This window comes from Rhea americana, unplaced genomic scaffold (genome assembly GCF_003343005.1).
Source record: "Rhea americana isolate MKP2758 unplaced genomic scaffold, rheAme1 scaffold_350, whole genome shotgun sequence".
Lineage (NCBI taxonomy): Eukaryota > Metazoa > Chordata > Aves > Rheiformes > Rheidae > Rhea > Rhea americana.
The window spans coordinates 48832-67077 of NW_028186480.1; the positions used below are offsets into that span (position 1 = coordinate 48832).

The window sequence follows — 18246 nt, forward strand, 5'->3', positions numbered from 1 at the left end:
CAAATCTAGTGTTATTTAGTCTATTAATCTAACTATTATTAATCTAAATCCACAGATTTTTAATGTAAAATAAAAACTTGTAGATAACCAAATATGCATATTCGGTTATTTTGGTTTTTACTTACTTACTTTAAGGTAGTGTGTATTACTGCTTTCAAAAGTTGTTCTGTTTTTCTAGTGGCATGGTAGCCAAGGGTCCTACAATGTCCTAACAGTGGTCCTAACCACTGATTACTGGACCCTAAAATGGTATCTCCTATACATCAGAGAAATAGTTAAGTATCTTTCTTAAAAGATGTCAAAGCTGAGAAACAGATCTGGCATTGCGGATGGGCAGTGCAGTTTTTCAGGATAAAAATTACCAACATCAGATACAAGGTCAAGTATGCACAATTACAGTTTACACAATTCCAAAATGTAATCAGCCTAATACTCCAGTTAAAGTCAACTTAAAATTGAAGGTTACTGCTTACATCTGAGATTTTGGAATTTCCTAAACTGGTCTTTAAGCAACATTATATCATTTAATATGACATTCTACTGAATTTTTACTGTAGCCTTTTGACCTCATATGACATGGTAGTGAATATAGCGTGTTAATGTCATGGAGGGAATTCAACAGCAATGATCCACTCTTCTACATTCCAGATGTGGAAGCTGTAGCAGGACCGTTAGGAAGGAAGACTGCAATAGCTGTAGTCTTCAACCACCAAACCAGGTTAAAAAAGGAAAAATGATAACAAGAATAATTCCCTGCACATCTTCATCTGCCTGTCTTTAAAATCACTGCTAGTTATTTGTAATCTGTTACATTAAAAGGAAAATGCTTCTGACAAAAGCAAGCTTCTCTATTTTAAGATACAAACTATCAGGACAGTAGATGGTCAGGATGGGTTGATGCCAAGTAGCCTGCTGGTAAGATACAAACATCATTGAGCTGCTTCCCTAACTCCCCCCAGTTAAAACAGCTTTTCAGAGGAGATAACTTCAGGAAAATTTTATCAGCATAAAATAATTTATTCTTTATATTAAAGGAAAGGCCACAAGCCTTCATATTCATAACTCCTCCATAATGTACTCAATGTTTAAGAACTTCTGAAGATATGTAACCTGATAGAATAAATGTAGTACGTAGCAGCAATGCTTCAGTGAAGCTGAAGACCAGGGAAAGACAATTTTAATGAAAACATTCACCGAACAAGTATACTTACTAATTAATATGTTTTACATGGACATTATTTTCAAATTCATTTTAAAAAGACAAAATAATAGTAGTAGCAGGTATGTACATATGTAGGTATGGGACAAGTAAGTTAAAAAAAAATCTAAAGAACTTTCAAGACTGGTTTGGACACAGTGAATTCAACATATCGTCAGAAGACAGACTATATTACCTGTTCGGAACTAGTGAGACACAGCAATAGTAAGAGGTGTGGCAAGACATGCAAAGCAGTCTATTAAACTTCAGATGGTCCAATGTGAACTCCATGGGTTTGATCATGTTAATTTTTCAACAGCTGTAATAGCCAGATGAGATGGATAACAGCATGGCATCGAAGAGAAAAGTGACAGTAAAGCTTGCTTCACAAAGGCTGGAAAACCCTGGACTAAAGTCTTCTTTAAGTGCTCTCCAGCACTGTCTTTGGTGACCATTTTTGTAAGCTGCGACTTGAGATGACCTGGCTTAGACAGGCAAACCTATTCATTCCCTGTGAACAAAGCTCTGTATTTAATAATTTTTAATTTGGGATTAGAGCAATTTCTTGGTTATAATCCACACGTAATAAATGGCCCCAATCATTTCTATAAGGTCTAATTTGAGAAAAAACTCTATCCTTTGATCTCATCTGGGCTACAAATTGTATTTGAACATGGAGTTCCTTAGATAATTTGGGCAGCAGAAGCAGCCTAGCCACAGCAACAAAGAACTCACAAGCTTACCCTGGTCTTCTGTAGTGTAGATATACCTACAATTTACTCTAATTTTTAAGTTTCCTTCTTCCTTTTTTCTCCATTTTTTCAAAAAAATCACAGCCTGTATGATGTACCTCCTAAAGTTCAGTTAGAAGGTAGAATGTTCACACAAAGTACATAATTTAAAACCACCATCGTGTTCTTCAGATAAAGAGTACAATTATCAAATAACAAAATATTCTTGGCCCCTGTCTCCAGTACCAATACATAAAGTATTTAAAAGGAAATACAGCTCTAAGTGATGATGTATTGATACAGTGCTATGTATTTAGAGAAACAAAGAAAGATAAACTTAATTGATACAGTTTAAGCTCTTCCAAACTAAAATATAACAACCGTTCTCATTAACTTCTTCTATAAAATGTGTACTGTTTTCTAGAACAAAAGACAAACTGATTTCCTTAAATGATTAAACACAGTAGGGAAGAAAATCAGATATTAAGATAATAATTCTGCCTGGTATTATCAGGAGAAAATATTTACAGGGAAATAAGCACAGGTGCATGTGTTCTGCTATCAACATTAGCTTTAAAATTCCAATATCCACCAAAATTCAAAATATGCCTTAAGTACACGAGTTTTGTCATATGAATTTTATCTGTACATCTTAAAAACAAACAAACCCCACCACCACAGTACTACCATAGTATATCACAGTTTTGACTTGTTCATTTGGTGAAAAGAACTTAAGACACTACCCTGGGCCTGAAGTGAAACAGGTGAAAACAATACCATCCCCTTTCTCCCCACCCATCAAATGTTCATGGCAACCTGAAAAAATAGAGCAGAGCTATAGTCTGTGCTAACCACACCTTGCACAGGTCTGATCTGAAAATAGATTAAACTAAAAGCGACATAAATATACTATTGCATGAATATACTTAAAATTTTGATATGAGACATAATTCAGGCATTAAATGTGAGCATCTTTCAATTGTTCACTAGCAACCTTCCACTGTTGTTTCAGAATTTTTTCATATCAAAGATATCCATTAATGACAATCAGCATTAACTAGGGCCTTTGTGGTAATCTCAAATAACAAGTTAAATGGTAAAAAAAACACCCATCTACACCACCTAAAACAAACTATATTAGCAGAACTCTCAGCCCTCCTTTAAGGAAAAAGATTTGCAATTTCAGTATTTACCCACGCTTCAATTATGTCAATTCACATCTATCAGAGACCAGCAGAACAAAAATGCTAACACAGCTTTAAAAGGCTTACCAGTACACTGTGAAATGTTTTATATTTAATATCTAAATATTCTTGATTTAAGCCAAGAGTCTAGGATAAATGCTCGTCAGTTTTTAACTCTGAAGACATACAAGTTACTTTTTTTCCCTAACAGAACAGATTCAGCTGAGAGATTCAGTTTTCTTCTTTCAATAAAGCATTCAGTGAAAGAAAGATTTTTGTCTACAGATACATACTGGATTTTACTCTACATCTTTCAGTAGAGGGAGTAGAGCTAAGTAATGACAGATAATGGAATATGATAAATTGGAATATGTACTAATATAAACTCTTGAAAACTTCAGTGTAGAGAAGTAACATTCTTTCGATCTGTATGGTTACTATATCAGCTTAATTGCTAAAGTAGTATTTATGACCACTTTATTTCACAAAAATCTAACAGCTAAAGGATCATTCATTCTACTCCTCCCCAAACACATGCCTTTAATTTAAATAAATTAAATAAATACTGCAAACAGTTTTTCAGTTATCTGCATAGCATTAGACACTTAAACATATCAAGAAATCAGGAAAATGCTGGAGATGAGACTCGTGTAAAACTAGGTTTATGTAAGGTAATAACAGTAATCATCTCCACAGTGATACAACTCAGATACAGTACAACCACTTAGTGGTCAGAAAAAAACTAAAATGTGCTGTTTTCAAATTGAGAACATCCTATTTTTACTGTCTGAGAAATACCATAAAACAAGCTTTCCCACTCCCTCTCATTTGGCATAGAAAAGGTGAAACAGGAAGGAAGAAACTGCAGGAGAAGAAAAGAAGGAAAATAAAAGAAAAACAGCAATATATTAACTGGAATAGAAGAACAAAGGCAGGACACAGTCTACACAGCACACTGAGTAGCAACTTTGTTTTCTTTCTACATCTTCCGCTCTCATAGTCTCCCGGCAATTCCTATTCACAAGATACTTCTGAGTATGTATAATTCGGCCATAAATCTTAAAACACAGGAAAGACAAGACTTCCTATCTATAACTATTCATAACATATTGAAACATCACATTTACATATTATTTTAGCCATTACTGATACTGCTAGTCCTAATGTTCACCTGACATCCAGGCAGAAGCCTAGAAAAACATAAAATTTCAGAGAACAGAATGACAAATTCCAAGTATGCATGACCTTTTTGCTGCAAGATAGTAACGATACTTCCATCTTGAAAAAGCAATGAAACACATTTAAATTCAGTTTAAAGCTACAGCTAGTAATAGGGCACACGTCTGCATGCATGTGTATATTCACTGTTACTGAGGTAGGTGATTCACATCACCTTCCATTAATACATTGTTTCTCAAAGCACACTTCGCCCTACAATTACTAGGGATCACCAGAAGCCATTTTCCCTTCATAACATCACAAAGAATACATGGTATTCTCTGCAGCTGAAAATTTTGAAGTAGCTCCATTCCGTTTTTGAGACTGATCAGTTAATGACTTTGTTGGACAAGGACTTAATGCATCTATTATTTCTGAACTGGGTATATAAGTGAACTCTAAGGATTTCGGTAAGGCCTCCCAAGAAGAATAGCAGAAGCTTGTGATAGAAAAGGGTTGCATAAGCTAGTGGGAGACAGGATTTTACAGATGTGAAGAAGTAAGTCTTGAAACTTCTCATTCTACTAAGGCTTTTTCGAAGTGAGGGGTTAGCTGTTTTTTAATGTCAGTTTGTATCACAGCAGCTGTAGCTTAGCTATTCATCAAAATTAAGCTTATGCCAAACATAAAACTATTTAAGCTCTTGATTATCACCTACTTTGCTTTTATACTACAGCTGTTCTTATTTAAATCAAAACGAGCAATGACTTGTTTTGCAGAAGCCCTTACCTCCTCTGCGGACTACGGTTCTGTGAAAATTCCGAATCACTATCCTTTGATGTTGGAGAGCCCTTGTACGTATAAAAAACATCCTCTGTTTCAGTAATATAGGTAATTTCATTTGTAAGGTTATCTACAGATGAATGTCGCGGTTTACGAATCTCATGACGCAGTCTAGGACTCCGCCTTAGGGAAAAAAAAAAAAAAAAGGAACATCAGTTGGTAGGTCAGAACCCCTTGGAACACTTTTTCAAAAATTTACGTCCCCAAATCCTCATGAGATGCCAATAGAGCTCACTTTGAACAACAAATACATCATTTTAAATAAGCAAATTTTAAACATTTTGTATGGTGTGTATATATATGAACATACATACAAGTTCACTACATTAAACCTCTAAAACAATATGCACACCTCTTAAAGTTAAAATCATAGGATAATTCAGGTTGGAAGGGACCTATTGAGATCATCTAGTCCAATTCTTGTGCTCACAGCAGGCTCACAGATGAGGTCAGATTGGGCTGCTCATGGTTTTACCTAGTCAGGTCTTGAAAACCTCCAAAGATGCAGGCTTGCACAACCTCTCTTGAACAACCAGGGCAACTTGGTATGACTGCCCTTAAAGTGAGGAAGATTTTCCTTATGTGTAGTCTAAGCTGCTCTTGTTTCAGAAAATGCCTGCTGACTACTGTCTTCTATCACACACCACTATGAAGAGTCTGGCTTCCTCCTCTCAAAACCTTCGTTGTAAATACTGCTCTGGAGCCCTGTCTTCAAGCTGGACAAGCCCAGTTCCTTCAGCCCTCCTCACAGGGCAAGTGCTCCAGCACTTGGTGGTAGTTGGTGGCTCTCTGCTGAACTTACTCAGGTTTTGTCAATGCCTTTCTCATATTGGGGAGAAGTGGGAAGGCATAATGTAATGCTGTATTCTAGATGAAGTCTAACAAGTGCTGGGGGTAATAAACACCCAGTAAAGGGGTATAAACCTTGATGCTTGATCAGGCTACACTCCTGATAATGCAGTCAGGTTGTCGCTGGTTGTCTTTGCTGCCAGGACACACTGATAGTTCATGTTCATCTTGCTGCATAACCAATATTCCCAAGTGTTTTTTTCTGCAGAATTGCTCCCCACTTAGTACCGCTGCAAGGCATTCTTCTTTCTCAGGACTTTGAACGTCTTTCARTTTTATAAGGTTCCCGTTGGCCCATTTATCTAGACTATCAAGGTCCCTTTGGACAGCAGTCCTGTCCTCAAGCTTATTGCCTGCTCCCCACCTACAGTCTGGTGCCATCTGCAAACTATATGAGTAAGCATTCTATTGCCTCCTCCAGGTCATTGATAAAGATGTTAAACAGCACAGGTCCCAAGACAGACCCTAGCAGTACTCCACTTGTTACTGGCTCCCAGGCAAAGTACAACCCATTAAATCACCTGAGCCAAATCATCCAATCACATTTTTTACCCACTTGTATGTTGGTCCATCCAGACTGTAACCCAGTATGATACAAGAATAGCATGGCAGACAGTGTCAAAGCTTGCTAAAGTTGAGATAACAACTCACTGTTGTTCTATCATATATATTATCAAAATATTAATAATCTTTAAAGACATATGTATATATTACATAATTAGTCTGCTAAGGAACATAATTAGAGAAGATAGTAGTCTGGAAGGTAAGGAAAAGGCTGAAACTCGATTTACCAATTAGGGGTAACAGGAGGCGATCGAGAAGGAAGGCTTTTGGTCTCTAGATGCTCAACAGATAAGGATCTCCTCATAGATGGGTTCCAAACCATCCCACCTATAACTTTTCTGCAGTACTGGCTGTTTACAGATCTGAAAAGAAATAGAAATAAAAATAAAAACCTGATGTGAATTTTTCTGCATAGAAAACTTAAAATGAAATCAAATATGCTTGAAGTCAATTTCATACTTCATACTTAACCTTTCATAGCCTAAACAACTGAAAAGGCTTCATAGAATCCACAAGAAGAAAAACATGATACATTCTCTTCATATCAGCAGTATGTTCATAATTTAGAAATTCATACCCAAATTGCAAGTTTTTTATTTCCTTATTTTGCAAATCAAACTCATTTGCAAATCAAGCACAGTCCAATTATTAGCTATAATAAGCCACAATTTTAAATACTGATACTGCTTTTATTAAAGGTAGTAATTTTATCACCTTAAGCCTAACACATAACAGGCCAATTCTCTAACGTTTATTTACATATGATGTCCTCTAAACCAGTGGGAATTATGTAGAGCTAAGGCTAGCAATCTAGGCAATGCTTTCAGGAGTTTAACTCAAACATCTCTTCAGATATTACATAATGGAACATATACATACCAAGACATATTCCAGTTCAAGTTGTAGCTATTAAATAATAACACTTAAAACAATACTGACATATTAACACAACCAAGTTCCTCATTCTCAGCACTGTGTGAAAGCGTTTTTTTATTTTCTGTGGGAGATTTCTTTTTTTAAAAAAATAGATTTTTAAACAGTAGTTGGTCACACAGCTATTAATTTTTCTTCCTTTCAGAAGAAAGCCTCATATGCTCTTAATATACTTTGTGTCAAGGAGTCAAGCAGGATCAGAAGAAAATTCTCTCTTCAGTAACCATTGCAATGGTGATGTGCATTTAAGAGCAAGTTGTGAAGACAGATATTCCTACAATACTACAAAGTTGCTAGAACAATAAGGGAATCTGACAATTATACAGAGGTAATGAGTGTGATTTGGATTAGTTCCAAACATAGGCAATGTTAAGTTTGCTATTGAGAAATACAAATTTGCTGCATTTGAAACGAACAAAAAGCTATCTTAATGTTACATGATTGGAAAGCAAGGATTTCCTGAATTCCAGTAGCTGAATTCTTAGACTAATCTTCTTCAGAACCCATGGCTATTACCCATTTTGCACAATTTGATTTGCTCACATTATTACTGAAACTAAGGCCATGTGCACTCTAATAGCTCTGGCCTGAATCTCAGACTGACAAGAGTTCTAGTGGCTAGTAGAAAATAGCAAAACAGTTAATGCTGAATTAGAATAAATTGATTGATTACAGTCTTTTATATTTGATAAAAAATTAATTACTTGGAAATTGACAAAATTATACAGGTGAGTTTACTGATGGAAGCCTTTTAAGATGAAGTGTACTTAAGTGTGCTTATTTCTTGCATAAGGAGAAAGCAGCCTATTTAAGAGATACAGTAAAGAATTTAATCAAGATGTGTTATATCATTATGAAACCAACCAGGTCAGGACTGCATTCAGTTGCCAAGAAGCTATGAGAGAAAAGCTGAAATTATTTTCCACTATCTCTCCAGCTTGAGACATAAATGGGGATTCAATTTCATTGTTAAATTTGCAACTGTTTTCTCTTAAAAACTTCCTAATAATGAGTCCATGACTAGTGCTTACATCAGTGCATGAAACACTTAAGATAACAAATAGGCTTGTCACCTATGAGGACAAAAAAAAAAAAAAAGATTGTATTCATATTAGCACAGTGACTTGCTCAGGCTTTGCTCCAACAGCTGAAGACCTGCTTATTAACAAACCTAAGCCAGTAAATTCAGTTCCTGGTTAGCATTAGGTTAACTCTAGGGCTGCCATGTCTCCTCCATAGATAGGGCTGTGGGTCTCAGCTACTAGAGAATCTATCATCATCCAAAAGGTGATCTGTGACCTTCACAACAAATACCAATCAGAAGCCACTAATGACCTTCATCTCATTTGCAGAAGTTACATAAAAGCACGAATTCACAGCATAGACTAGTGCCTGAGAAAGTTTCACTGTGAGGATGTAGTTAAGAGATCTTTATAGCTTGACACAACTAGGCTTGGTAGGAAAGATGGTTTAAAGAACTCCCTTGTGCTTCTCTCAGAACCATTTGCTGCCCTTCGCTTCCGGCAATAAAACTGTTCGTTAGTCCCTGCTATAACGGTAATTACAAAGGTGACCTGGGTAAAAATAACCCTTTCTGAGAGTTATTTTTAAGCCAATTGTGTTTAAGAAAATAGAGGGGAAAAAACAGGAAATTCAGCATGTTCTGTCAGCACTAAACTGTGTGCCTGATAAACGTGATTCAAATACACACAAAATATTCTAAACCTTTCCTGTCAAAATTCATAATGAGGTAACAATTCACTAACAACTAAACTGAACACGAGTATTTTAACCATCTATTTGCTGCCTCAGCAATCAAAATCGATTTTCCATTTCCAGAAGGAAGCTGCATGTGGGTAGTGTGTTACTTACAGGAATAAACCATCAGAGAGATTTGACATGCAAAGGGAAATTACATTCCCCAAGTCTGTTTCTTGTCACAAGAAGCAGGCAACACAAGAGTGGCATCAAAACCAGAACCTCAGCTAGAAAAGCAACAGAAGACTTACCAACAGAATTATACAGAATGAAATAAATTTTTGAAGTTGATCCAAGTCTAAATAGATAGTTTTATACAAATTTTTTCACATGGCATTCTACAGGGCAAGCCTAGAGATAAGCTGCTCATCCTCAAGTGTATGGTTATGGGATTTCTTATCAGGGAAACGCAATTTGTTAGTTAGAGAAACCACCTTTGCCTCACTAAGTCTTGAGCTGTAAATAACGAGTGGCTGAGATACAGTATGTGGGGAAAAAATTACATTCTCTTGCCTCTTGAAAAMACTTCCTTGCGCATTTCCCTTTGGTCACTACAGACAACTAGATGTTAGCCTAAAAGGACTTCTGGTCTGTCCCATACTTATGCCTGTATATAACTGCCAGTATATAAAGAAGCTATTAACAGAGGTGGAAACGCTACACGGTTATCTTGAAAAAGATATTAAGCTCCATATTACATACCAGTGAGGAGCAAGGATGTCCCTTTGGCAAAGAAAATAGTTACAAAACTCTCATATCCTCTGCCCTCACTGTAAAGATGATCGAAGATAAATAACCATATTAGAAACAGACTCAAACTACATTTACAGATGTTACTGGCCTAATATGGTATTGAAGTAAGAGTTGCATCACACAGTGCTTTGCTAATTACAGCCTATTACACAGCAAACAGATTTCAGAACAAAGTCATGAAAGTCAAAAGCATAACTCAGAAGTTGCTAGTACGCCTCTGTTGTGCAAGAGATCATGAAAATCCTGAGTTTATTACAGAGCTGAAATTTCTCAATTTTACATAGATGTGGATGTTCTTCATGCCTGTACTAAGCCTCAAATATGCTTTGCACTGTAGCGCTTTTTGTTTACAAGAAAGAAAAAGCAACCCACAGCTCTTACTTTATATTCTGAAGTCTTGTTTACAGGCTTAATCACAGAATGGTTGACATTGGAAGGGACTTCTGGAGATCATCTAGTCCAACCTTCCTGCTCAAGCAGGGTCACCTAGAGCATGTTAGACAGGGTTGCATCCAGGTGGGCTTTGAATATCTCCAGAGAAGGAGACTCCACAACTTCTCTGGGCAACCTGTTCCAGGRCTGTCACTCTAACAGGAAAGAAATTCCTCCTCATATTCAGGTGGAACTGAATGGTTCAGTTTTCAGTGGTGCCAAGCAACAGAACAAGAGGCAGCAGGCACAAAGAGTCTGGCCCCTTGACACCCTCCCTTCAGGTATTTGTAGACATTGTTAAGATCCCCCCTCAGTCTTCTCCTCTCCAGGCTAAACAAGCCCAGCCCTCACAACTGTTCCTCACAGGGCAGATGCTACAGTCCTCTGATCATCTTTGTAGCCTTGTGACAGACTCTCTCCAGTAGATCCATGTTGTGGAGGTTGTGGAGTCTCCTTCTCTGGAGATATTCAAACCTGGCCTGGATGCAACCCTGTCTAATATGCTGTAGGTGACCCTGCTTGAGCAGGGGGGTTGGACTAGATGATCTCCAGAGGTCTCTTCCAACCTTATTGATTTTTTGATTCTATGATATCAAGTGACTAAACTGACTGATGAAATTTAATGAGGTTATCACCCAATTGGTGCATATTGGAAAGGACAAATCTAACTTCACATAGCAAAGTGACAGGATCTGAATTATCACCTTCAGTGATCTAGATCTTAAGTATCATTATAAAACTACCAGCTCAATGACTAGCAGAAGTCAATGAGAGAATTAAAAATTAGGAAGCAACACCAAAGTGGTATCTTGAACACTAGGAAAAACTCATCCAGGCACCACCACGCTCCAATCATGTGATTGGAAAGTAGAGGTGAACTGGAAAGAGTCTGACAAGGATGATCAAAAGTATGAAAAATGTTTCTGTATACGAAGCAATTAAATAGACTAAAAAGTTTTCATCTCTAAGAAAAATGACAAGGGTAGGTTTAGACAGTGCTAAGGGTCACAAACGAATTAAGAAGCAAACATTCGTCTACCATCACACAGAAGCACCAAGAAAGCTTTAAATGAAGCTAATTAGCTAAGAGAATGGAAATTAATTGAAGATCTTCCATAATGTATAAAGTTGCAAAAACTTCTTGTCACAAGATACTGTAAGTGTTCAAAGTTCAGTGGTATCATGACTATTCAGCAATATTCATGAAAAAAAAGATCTAAAGCCATCACCTCTGGATCAGGAAGTCCTTAAGTCATAAGCAACTGGAAAGTACTCTATGAAAACAAGTTTCACTTGCATGCCTTGTTCTAATACGCATTTAATCCTGACCTGCAGATAGGATGTTGGGATAGAGGGACCTTTGGTCTGACACAAAATAGTTCATGTTCTTAGAGCCAGTAAGTCATGACCTTTTGCACCTTCTCAAATAGAATCAGAGGTAGCTCAATTATCTTATTCATTGATTTTCAGAACTTCTTGACCAGCTTGGGTAAAACTGCATCCTAAAATCATTTCATTATTTTAAAAACCTCAAAACAGCACTAGGATCCTGCATTGTTTCTCCCTCATCAGCTGCAAATTTCTTATAAGGAATTTGAAACCAAACTATTTGCATTTCCCATATGGAAGAAACAAGATATATTCTTGAATCCACAGATACTACAGTTAAAGTGATATTCAAAAGAAAAGTGATTGTCTTTTTTTGACAGCTATCAGAGCAAACAGAGAGGGAATCTGATACTTCCTATTATGCTTTGAATAGTGAGATAAACTTTATTACTTAGAGCTAATAGATATTCAGAAGTTGAAAGTAGTGAAAAAATAACTGTTGGAAGCCATCCCACTGTGCTAGAAATTTAAACAGCAATTACAGTCCACTAACTCAAAAACAGGTCGCTCTTTAGGTATGCATTGGGCATCCCTCAAAGCTGAAATTGATAATTCCATAAACCTCATATATCACTGATGTTAACTATAATAGTGTTAAGATGCATAGGTTATTATAAGCGACATAATTTTACTCACCTCTGTGAAATTGCATGTCCTAGCTCACTTAACTTGCAAGCTTGGAAAATTCTAGTATGAACTATTTCACCTACATTGCGAAAAGCAGTATTCTATTCTGCATACGAAAGATAGTTTTGTTGGACAACACAATTTGCAGTCCTTATAGTGACTGCAACATAGATAATGAATATTAGTAGCACCTAAAAATCTATAGTGTTCCAAAACCTGCATGAAAACAATTTTTTTTCATCTACATCTCATTAACAGATTGTTGTCATCATTCACTCCGAAATTCCTAATACTTTAAGTAAATTACACAAGGGGTAAGCAGTCCAAGACACAATCTGTTCTGCAAATTCTTATTGCTCATTAGCTACGTCACTTTTACTTTCTAGTGTTTCTCAAACTGAAACAGTGAGTTGAAACAGTATCACTAGAACATACTTGTATTCAAATAATTTCTTAGGTAATTATAAAAAATGTTTAATTGTACTGATATCATGCTGCAGAAGCAGAAAGTTTTATTTTACTAAGTAGTCCAGCAGTCTATATGAAGTCTGTGACACAGATGATCAGAACTGAACTCCACGAATGTACTGCAACTTTAGGCACCAGTGATATGGATTTCCCCACCCCATCCTTATTAAAATGCAAAATACGCTTTCTCATAATACTTACTTGGCTGGGTTTCTAGACCCTAAGGTCCAATAGTGTGACACTATCTTTTTTTCATGAGGTAGTGATTTCTTTGCCTGAAAAAACGTGTGATGCTCTACACAAGACTTCCATAGATTTTTGCATGCTCTGTAATTTAACATGTTGAAGGCAACAATATGCTCTCTGGATTCATTCTGTAATGGTAAGAAATACTGTTTCAATATATACAAGCAGATCAAGTACAACAAACAAACTGACAGAACTACTATATAAACAATAAAATTACTTCTAGCCATAAATGGTCGAATTGCATTTAGAAAAAAACATACAGTAGATTTTAAAGAAATACTGGAGGCTGTCAAAATATTTCTTTCACTGTTGTATGACTATATGAAATTGTAAATTCCAAAATGTATATTTTAAACGTTTGAGTAATACTGGAAAAATAAATTTATTGCTTTCAATTCTGCTTTAATGAAAATACTTAATTCTAGCATTCAAAAGGTTTCGAATAAACATATATAACATTAAAGAACTAAACATGGTTTCAGTTTCCGGTCAGTTCTTAATCCCCTATGACAAAGAAAAATCTTTTAAGCATTTTATTAACGATGCTACACATAAAGGACCCCCTCCTCCTCCAAACCACTGATTTTAAGTACTCCATGTATAGCTTTTATTTAATCATGTTGTTTCAAAACATTCCAAGAGCTATAGCAAAAAATCTGCTTGATAGTCTTTTAGAAGATAAAGATGCTAACAGTGATCCATTTTAGTGAAAAGGTGGTCAACTGTGAAAGACTGGACCTGCTGCTGCTGTTTTTTAAATCTAATCCTAATTTTATGTCTTGGTACAAATTCAACTTGCAACCTCAGCATTAAAGTGCAAACAAAACATAGGTGTAATATAGTGTGCCATCCACATTTATTCCCTGGTCAAGTGCATTCCTTGACGGGCTATTTTCAAGACCCAGTGCTCAAAAGGGTTTTGCAGTAGATACAGCTTCAGCAAGCCAACCCAGAATCTTATTACAGCAAACAAAGCAGAAAAAAAAATGTAATGCAAGGAGGAGAAAAGTACATGTGACAAAGGAAGATAATGCGAGACTCAAGTTAACTGCTATCACAGCTCAACATTTCAGTGAAAAAGAAGTTTGTGATKTCACATACTTTTTACATTTTGTCTGAATTAGGACTGAATTTTGATGTCTTAACATATAATTACTCAGGCAATCATGCCAGTAAAGCTCCATCTTTTCAGCTTGTTCTTTGGAGAAAGTCATGATCTGGGTTGTTCTGCCTTTCTAAAAGGACCCAGCAAGACCTAATAAAACATTTATTATACAGTCCAACAATAGAGGTGCCACTCTGATCCCACAGTGATTTCTAGCTGTACTGTCCTTTCATTTGTTCAAAGCAATACCCCCTTTGGATCATTTTGGCTGGAAAAAAAAATGTTTCCTTGTATTTTTTTCTTTCTATGCAACATTCTGCAGATGCCATGTATCAGAGATCAATGCCACATTCTGCAAATCATTTTATAACAAGTTCAATGGCTTTAGCAGTAGATTTCCTATTTTTGAAAACCAAAAAAAATTATAAAAGATAAAAGGATTTTCCCCTTGATTTTATACAGACATTGCAAAATGTTTAACTAATTACAACCTTGATTATATGACTCGCTTGTATCTTTTTAAAGCATTTAACAAAAAAAGTCTTTGTTTTTTTAAGAAGTAGAATTCATTACTTGAGTCCGTCATACTGGAACCAAATCTCTCTTTGGAAGTTAACCCTAGTTACTTTTAATTAGAGAGCTTGTATAAAATAAAGTGCACAGGCATTGTGAAATTTTAACCTTTTATTTATTTTTTCTTTTTGCAATATATATATATATAAAACTGCTTAAAGATTTTATAGTAAGTGGCATTTCTTAGGTACTCCAAGAGCTGAATACTACTCAGTATTTTACACTTGTCCAGAAGACAAATCAAAGGAAACAAGTATCTTTGTCATGTTGAAATACTGGTCTTTTAACTCTATCTCTAGTCATAAGAATTCGTTTATTTGGACATATTAATCATACTGAAAATCCATCACATAAATATAAGGAATTAAGCTTACCTAATATTTCCTTTAAATTCTTTTTTAAATTTAGGTTTGAATATAGTAATGAATTTTGCTTTCAAAGTCATAAATGCATTCTTCACAACTTGCCACAAAACTTTCTTAAAAGCTAAGTGTGTTAAAAATTTAAATACGGACTTATGCTAGGATAAATATTTTCAGCAGTTTCACAAAAGTTTAATCAATTTTTTTTTAATTAACATATGATCTTGTTTGCAAAATCTTTTTGCTCGCTGACAGGCCACCTTGCAAGTCAGACCATTAAATCTATGCACAGTTTTAAAGTTGAAAAGAATTCCAGTGAGATCCAAGGATACAATGTCTATCATCCTGTTCAGATGAAGTTCCAAAAGCACTGAATTTTAATTATTATTAAGAAATGAGAAGTAGAGATTTGGGTACTGAGGTAAAGGAAACAAATCTAACAAGTGGCTAAAGTGAATATCTTGCTGTTTTAGTCCATAGTCAGCATTAGAGAAAAACTTAGACCAGAGACATTTAGGGAGAATTTCAAAGTGCTTACAGCACAGCAAATATTGTATCTTATTATGCAGAAACAGGTGTTCATAAGCATTGCATAAGCACAACCAGTATCAAGTTCAATTTTCGGAAGCTTTAAAACTTTGCTTGTAAGTCAGCATAGCTCCTATTCCTATCTTAAATCTCRTATCTTTCATTCAGCCTAGATACCAGGGCCTTTCAGAACATTAGATATTCACTGATTTATCTGTCTCCCAGCCCTTGTGTACCTCTTCAGCAGAGGGGTAAACACTACATTCTATTAAATGCACCAGTTAGCAGACTGGGGGCAGAGGCTGGGTAACAGAGGAGGCAAACAGCAGAGATGACGGATGGCCAGGTAAGTTAATTCTACAGAACAATGGCACAAAGAAGAATGATGAAGAATAAGAAAAATCAGTAGAATAAATCAACAGAAAAACAGCATGCCCCAAAGGACCGCACATTTATGGCTTATGATAACTTTCTGTAGATCTTGAAAAGCAATCTACATATCATGACAAGGCCTTAAAGTATTATAGTAATGTTGTTGTCTTTAATAAAGCCTACTAAACCCTGTCTGCTCTGCTTTCCCCATGTTCTTCTATCTTCCTCCCATTCAAGTTTCATTTATGTATTTTCTTGTACACTCCCAAGTAAAAGTCTGATAAACCCAAAGACTGACATAACCTCAGCCATGTGCCCTCACATCTCACTCAAGTGGCCCACAGTTCTGAGGAAAGCCCTGAGTAGTTCAGCTATCCCCTCATTGCCATTGCATTGCAACAGCAGGTTGCTCAAAGCAACACCATGAAAACACCACAAGTATGCAGATTTGCTTCCCTAGGTTTCAAGCAAAAACTGACAAGGAGGAATATACCTAGAGATTTAATAGCACATCCAGTCTGCTTTTTCCTATCTACTGAGAAACAGTAAAAAGGTCATCCTGCCAGCCTTATTTCTCCTACAGTTCTGTAGTTCAAGCATGATGCAACATGCAGTATCATGATCATAGTACATTATGAAACAAAATAACATGACAACTTAAGAGGATGTTAGTTAAAAAAGGGCTTTGAACTGCCCTCATTTAACACAAATTTAATTGAGCAAACTAAGAATCCTGCCCTTTTCAAAGATGTGTCACCTCTCCATAAAGAGAAATTAAATTTTTAACAATAAAATCTTTAAGCATGAATACAAATATTTCAAGAGATCTCAAATACAGAGGTAGTTATATACTAATACTTCATTCCTTCATATTACAAAAAACTAAGTATACTCATTTATTTTATTATCCATTGTTACTAATCATTCTCTCTGATGGAATTCTATTTGTGTTTATTCTTACAGGTGCTTGGGAAGTTGCCATTCATTAGTATGCCAATACTTTTATATATGAACAAAAATATTCAGACTTTAATAAATCTACTTATCACTGATTTTTTTAATCCTTGAATGCAAGAAAAGACAATAGCGTGCAACCAGTTACACATACAAGCTAGTAAAATTAACTGTTTGCCAGTCATTCATTTCTTCTTACAGTGAAATACATTGAACAGAATAAGTTTACATATAAAGAATATTTTCAGAAATAGAAAAGTACAGTTTGCAAAAACCTTCAGACCCATCTCTGACAGGTTTTGATACTGTCTCTCAAAAGAGAAAATAGCTTAGTGTACCTTGTATGCAAACACTAACAGTATCTTCATCTATTATTTTGTTTTCATAGGAGCCCTAAAAAYAAAGAATGTGTATATACCCCACAAAGCCCTGCCTCAAGCTTTCAAAATACTCACCCAACTGAAAAGATAAGGGAAAAATATCCTCTCTTTTTTGGGTAACAAAAACCAAGACCATCCCTGCCAATCTGTTGCTCAGCAGCACTCTAATCTGTGGGTCAAGAGGTTCTCTTGTGACACAGCTCCTACCAATTTAAGAACCCATTTATTACAATGATCACTCAGATTCCATAAAGTTTTATTACAATAAAGTTAAGATAAATCTTTCATTATCTATTTGAATTCTGTCCTCCACTGAATTAAGATGTACTTAGGCCACATTTACTAGCCACTGATTTCCATGTTGTTTTTCATGTCATGATTATTCCCTTTCCTCCCTCAAAAGATGGTTCATCTACTCATTTTCTAGCAGCAAACACATTAATTGTAACCAAGATTTTTCTCTATAAATAGCCTAGCATTATTACTGTTTTGCAAAAAGCACACAACTATAAAGAGGACTCTAAGCAGTAAATACAATTTTAAATCAGTTGTCTCAACCATCTTCAGGTTGTTTTGCCAACGTCAAAAGTGGTCCATGTTACACGCTGCAGGAGATGCACTGACTACCTTTCCAGCCTCCTCTCTTTCAGTTGCAGAGCTCTCCTCTTCTCTAGTGATCTTCCTTTCTCTCAAAATTGAGCCCCACAAGCAGGTGCAACCTAACAAAATCCACCTAGACAGACCCAGCAGCTATTTAGTGGATTCACTGCACTGAAGCATTCTACAGGGCAGCTGACATGAAAATACTGCATCAAAGAAAAGGGTAGTAGATGCTA

The 18246-nt window shown here is 35.9% G+C and overlaps 1 protein-coding gene across 1 annotated transcript in view; it reads right to left on the reverse strand.

The window, feature by feature from the left end:
* The window catches only part of PTPN3 (protein tyrosine phosphatase non-receptor type 3), a 164246-nt gene that overhangs the window by 44348 nt on the left and 101652 nt on the right, over window positions 1-18246 (reverse strand). Inside the window, exons 12-14 of the mRNA XM_085311899.1 lie at window positions 13089-13261; window positions 6755-6889; window positions 5061-5237 (exon numbers count right to left, since the gene is read on the reverse strand). Coding sequence (XP_085168025.1) covers window positions 5061-5237; window positions 6755-6889; window positions 13089-13261 — 485 coding nt within the window. The remainder of the gene's footprint in view (window positions 1-5060; window positions 5238-6754; window positions 6890-13088; window positions 13262-18246) is intronic.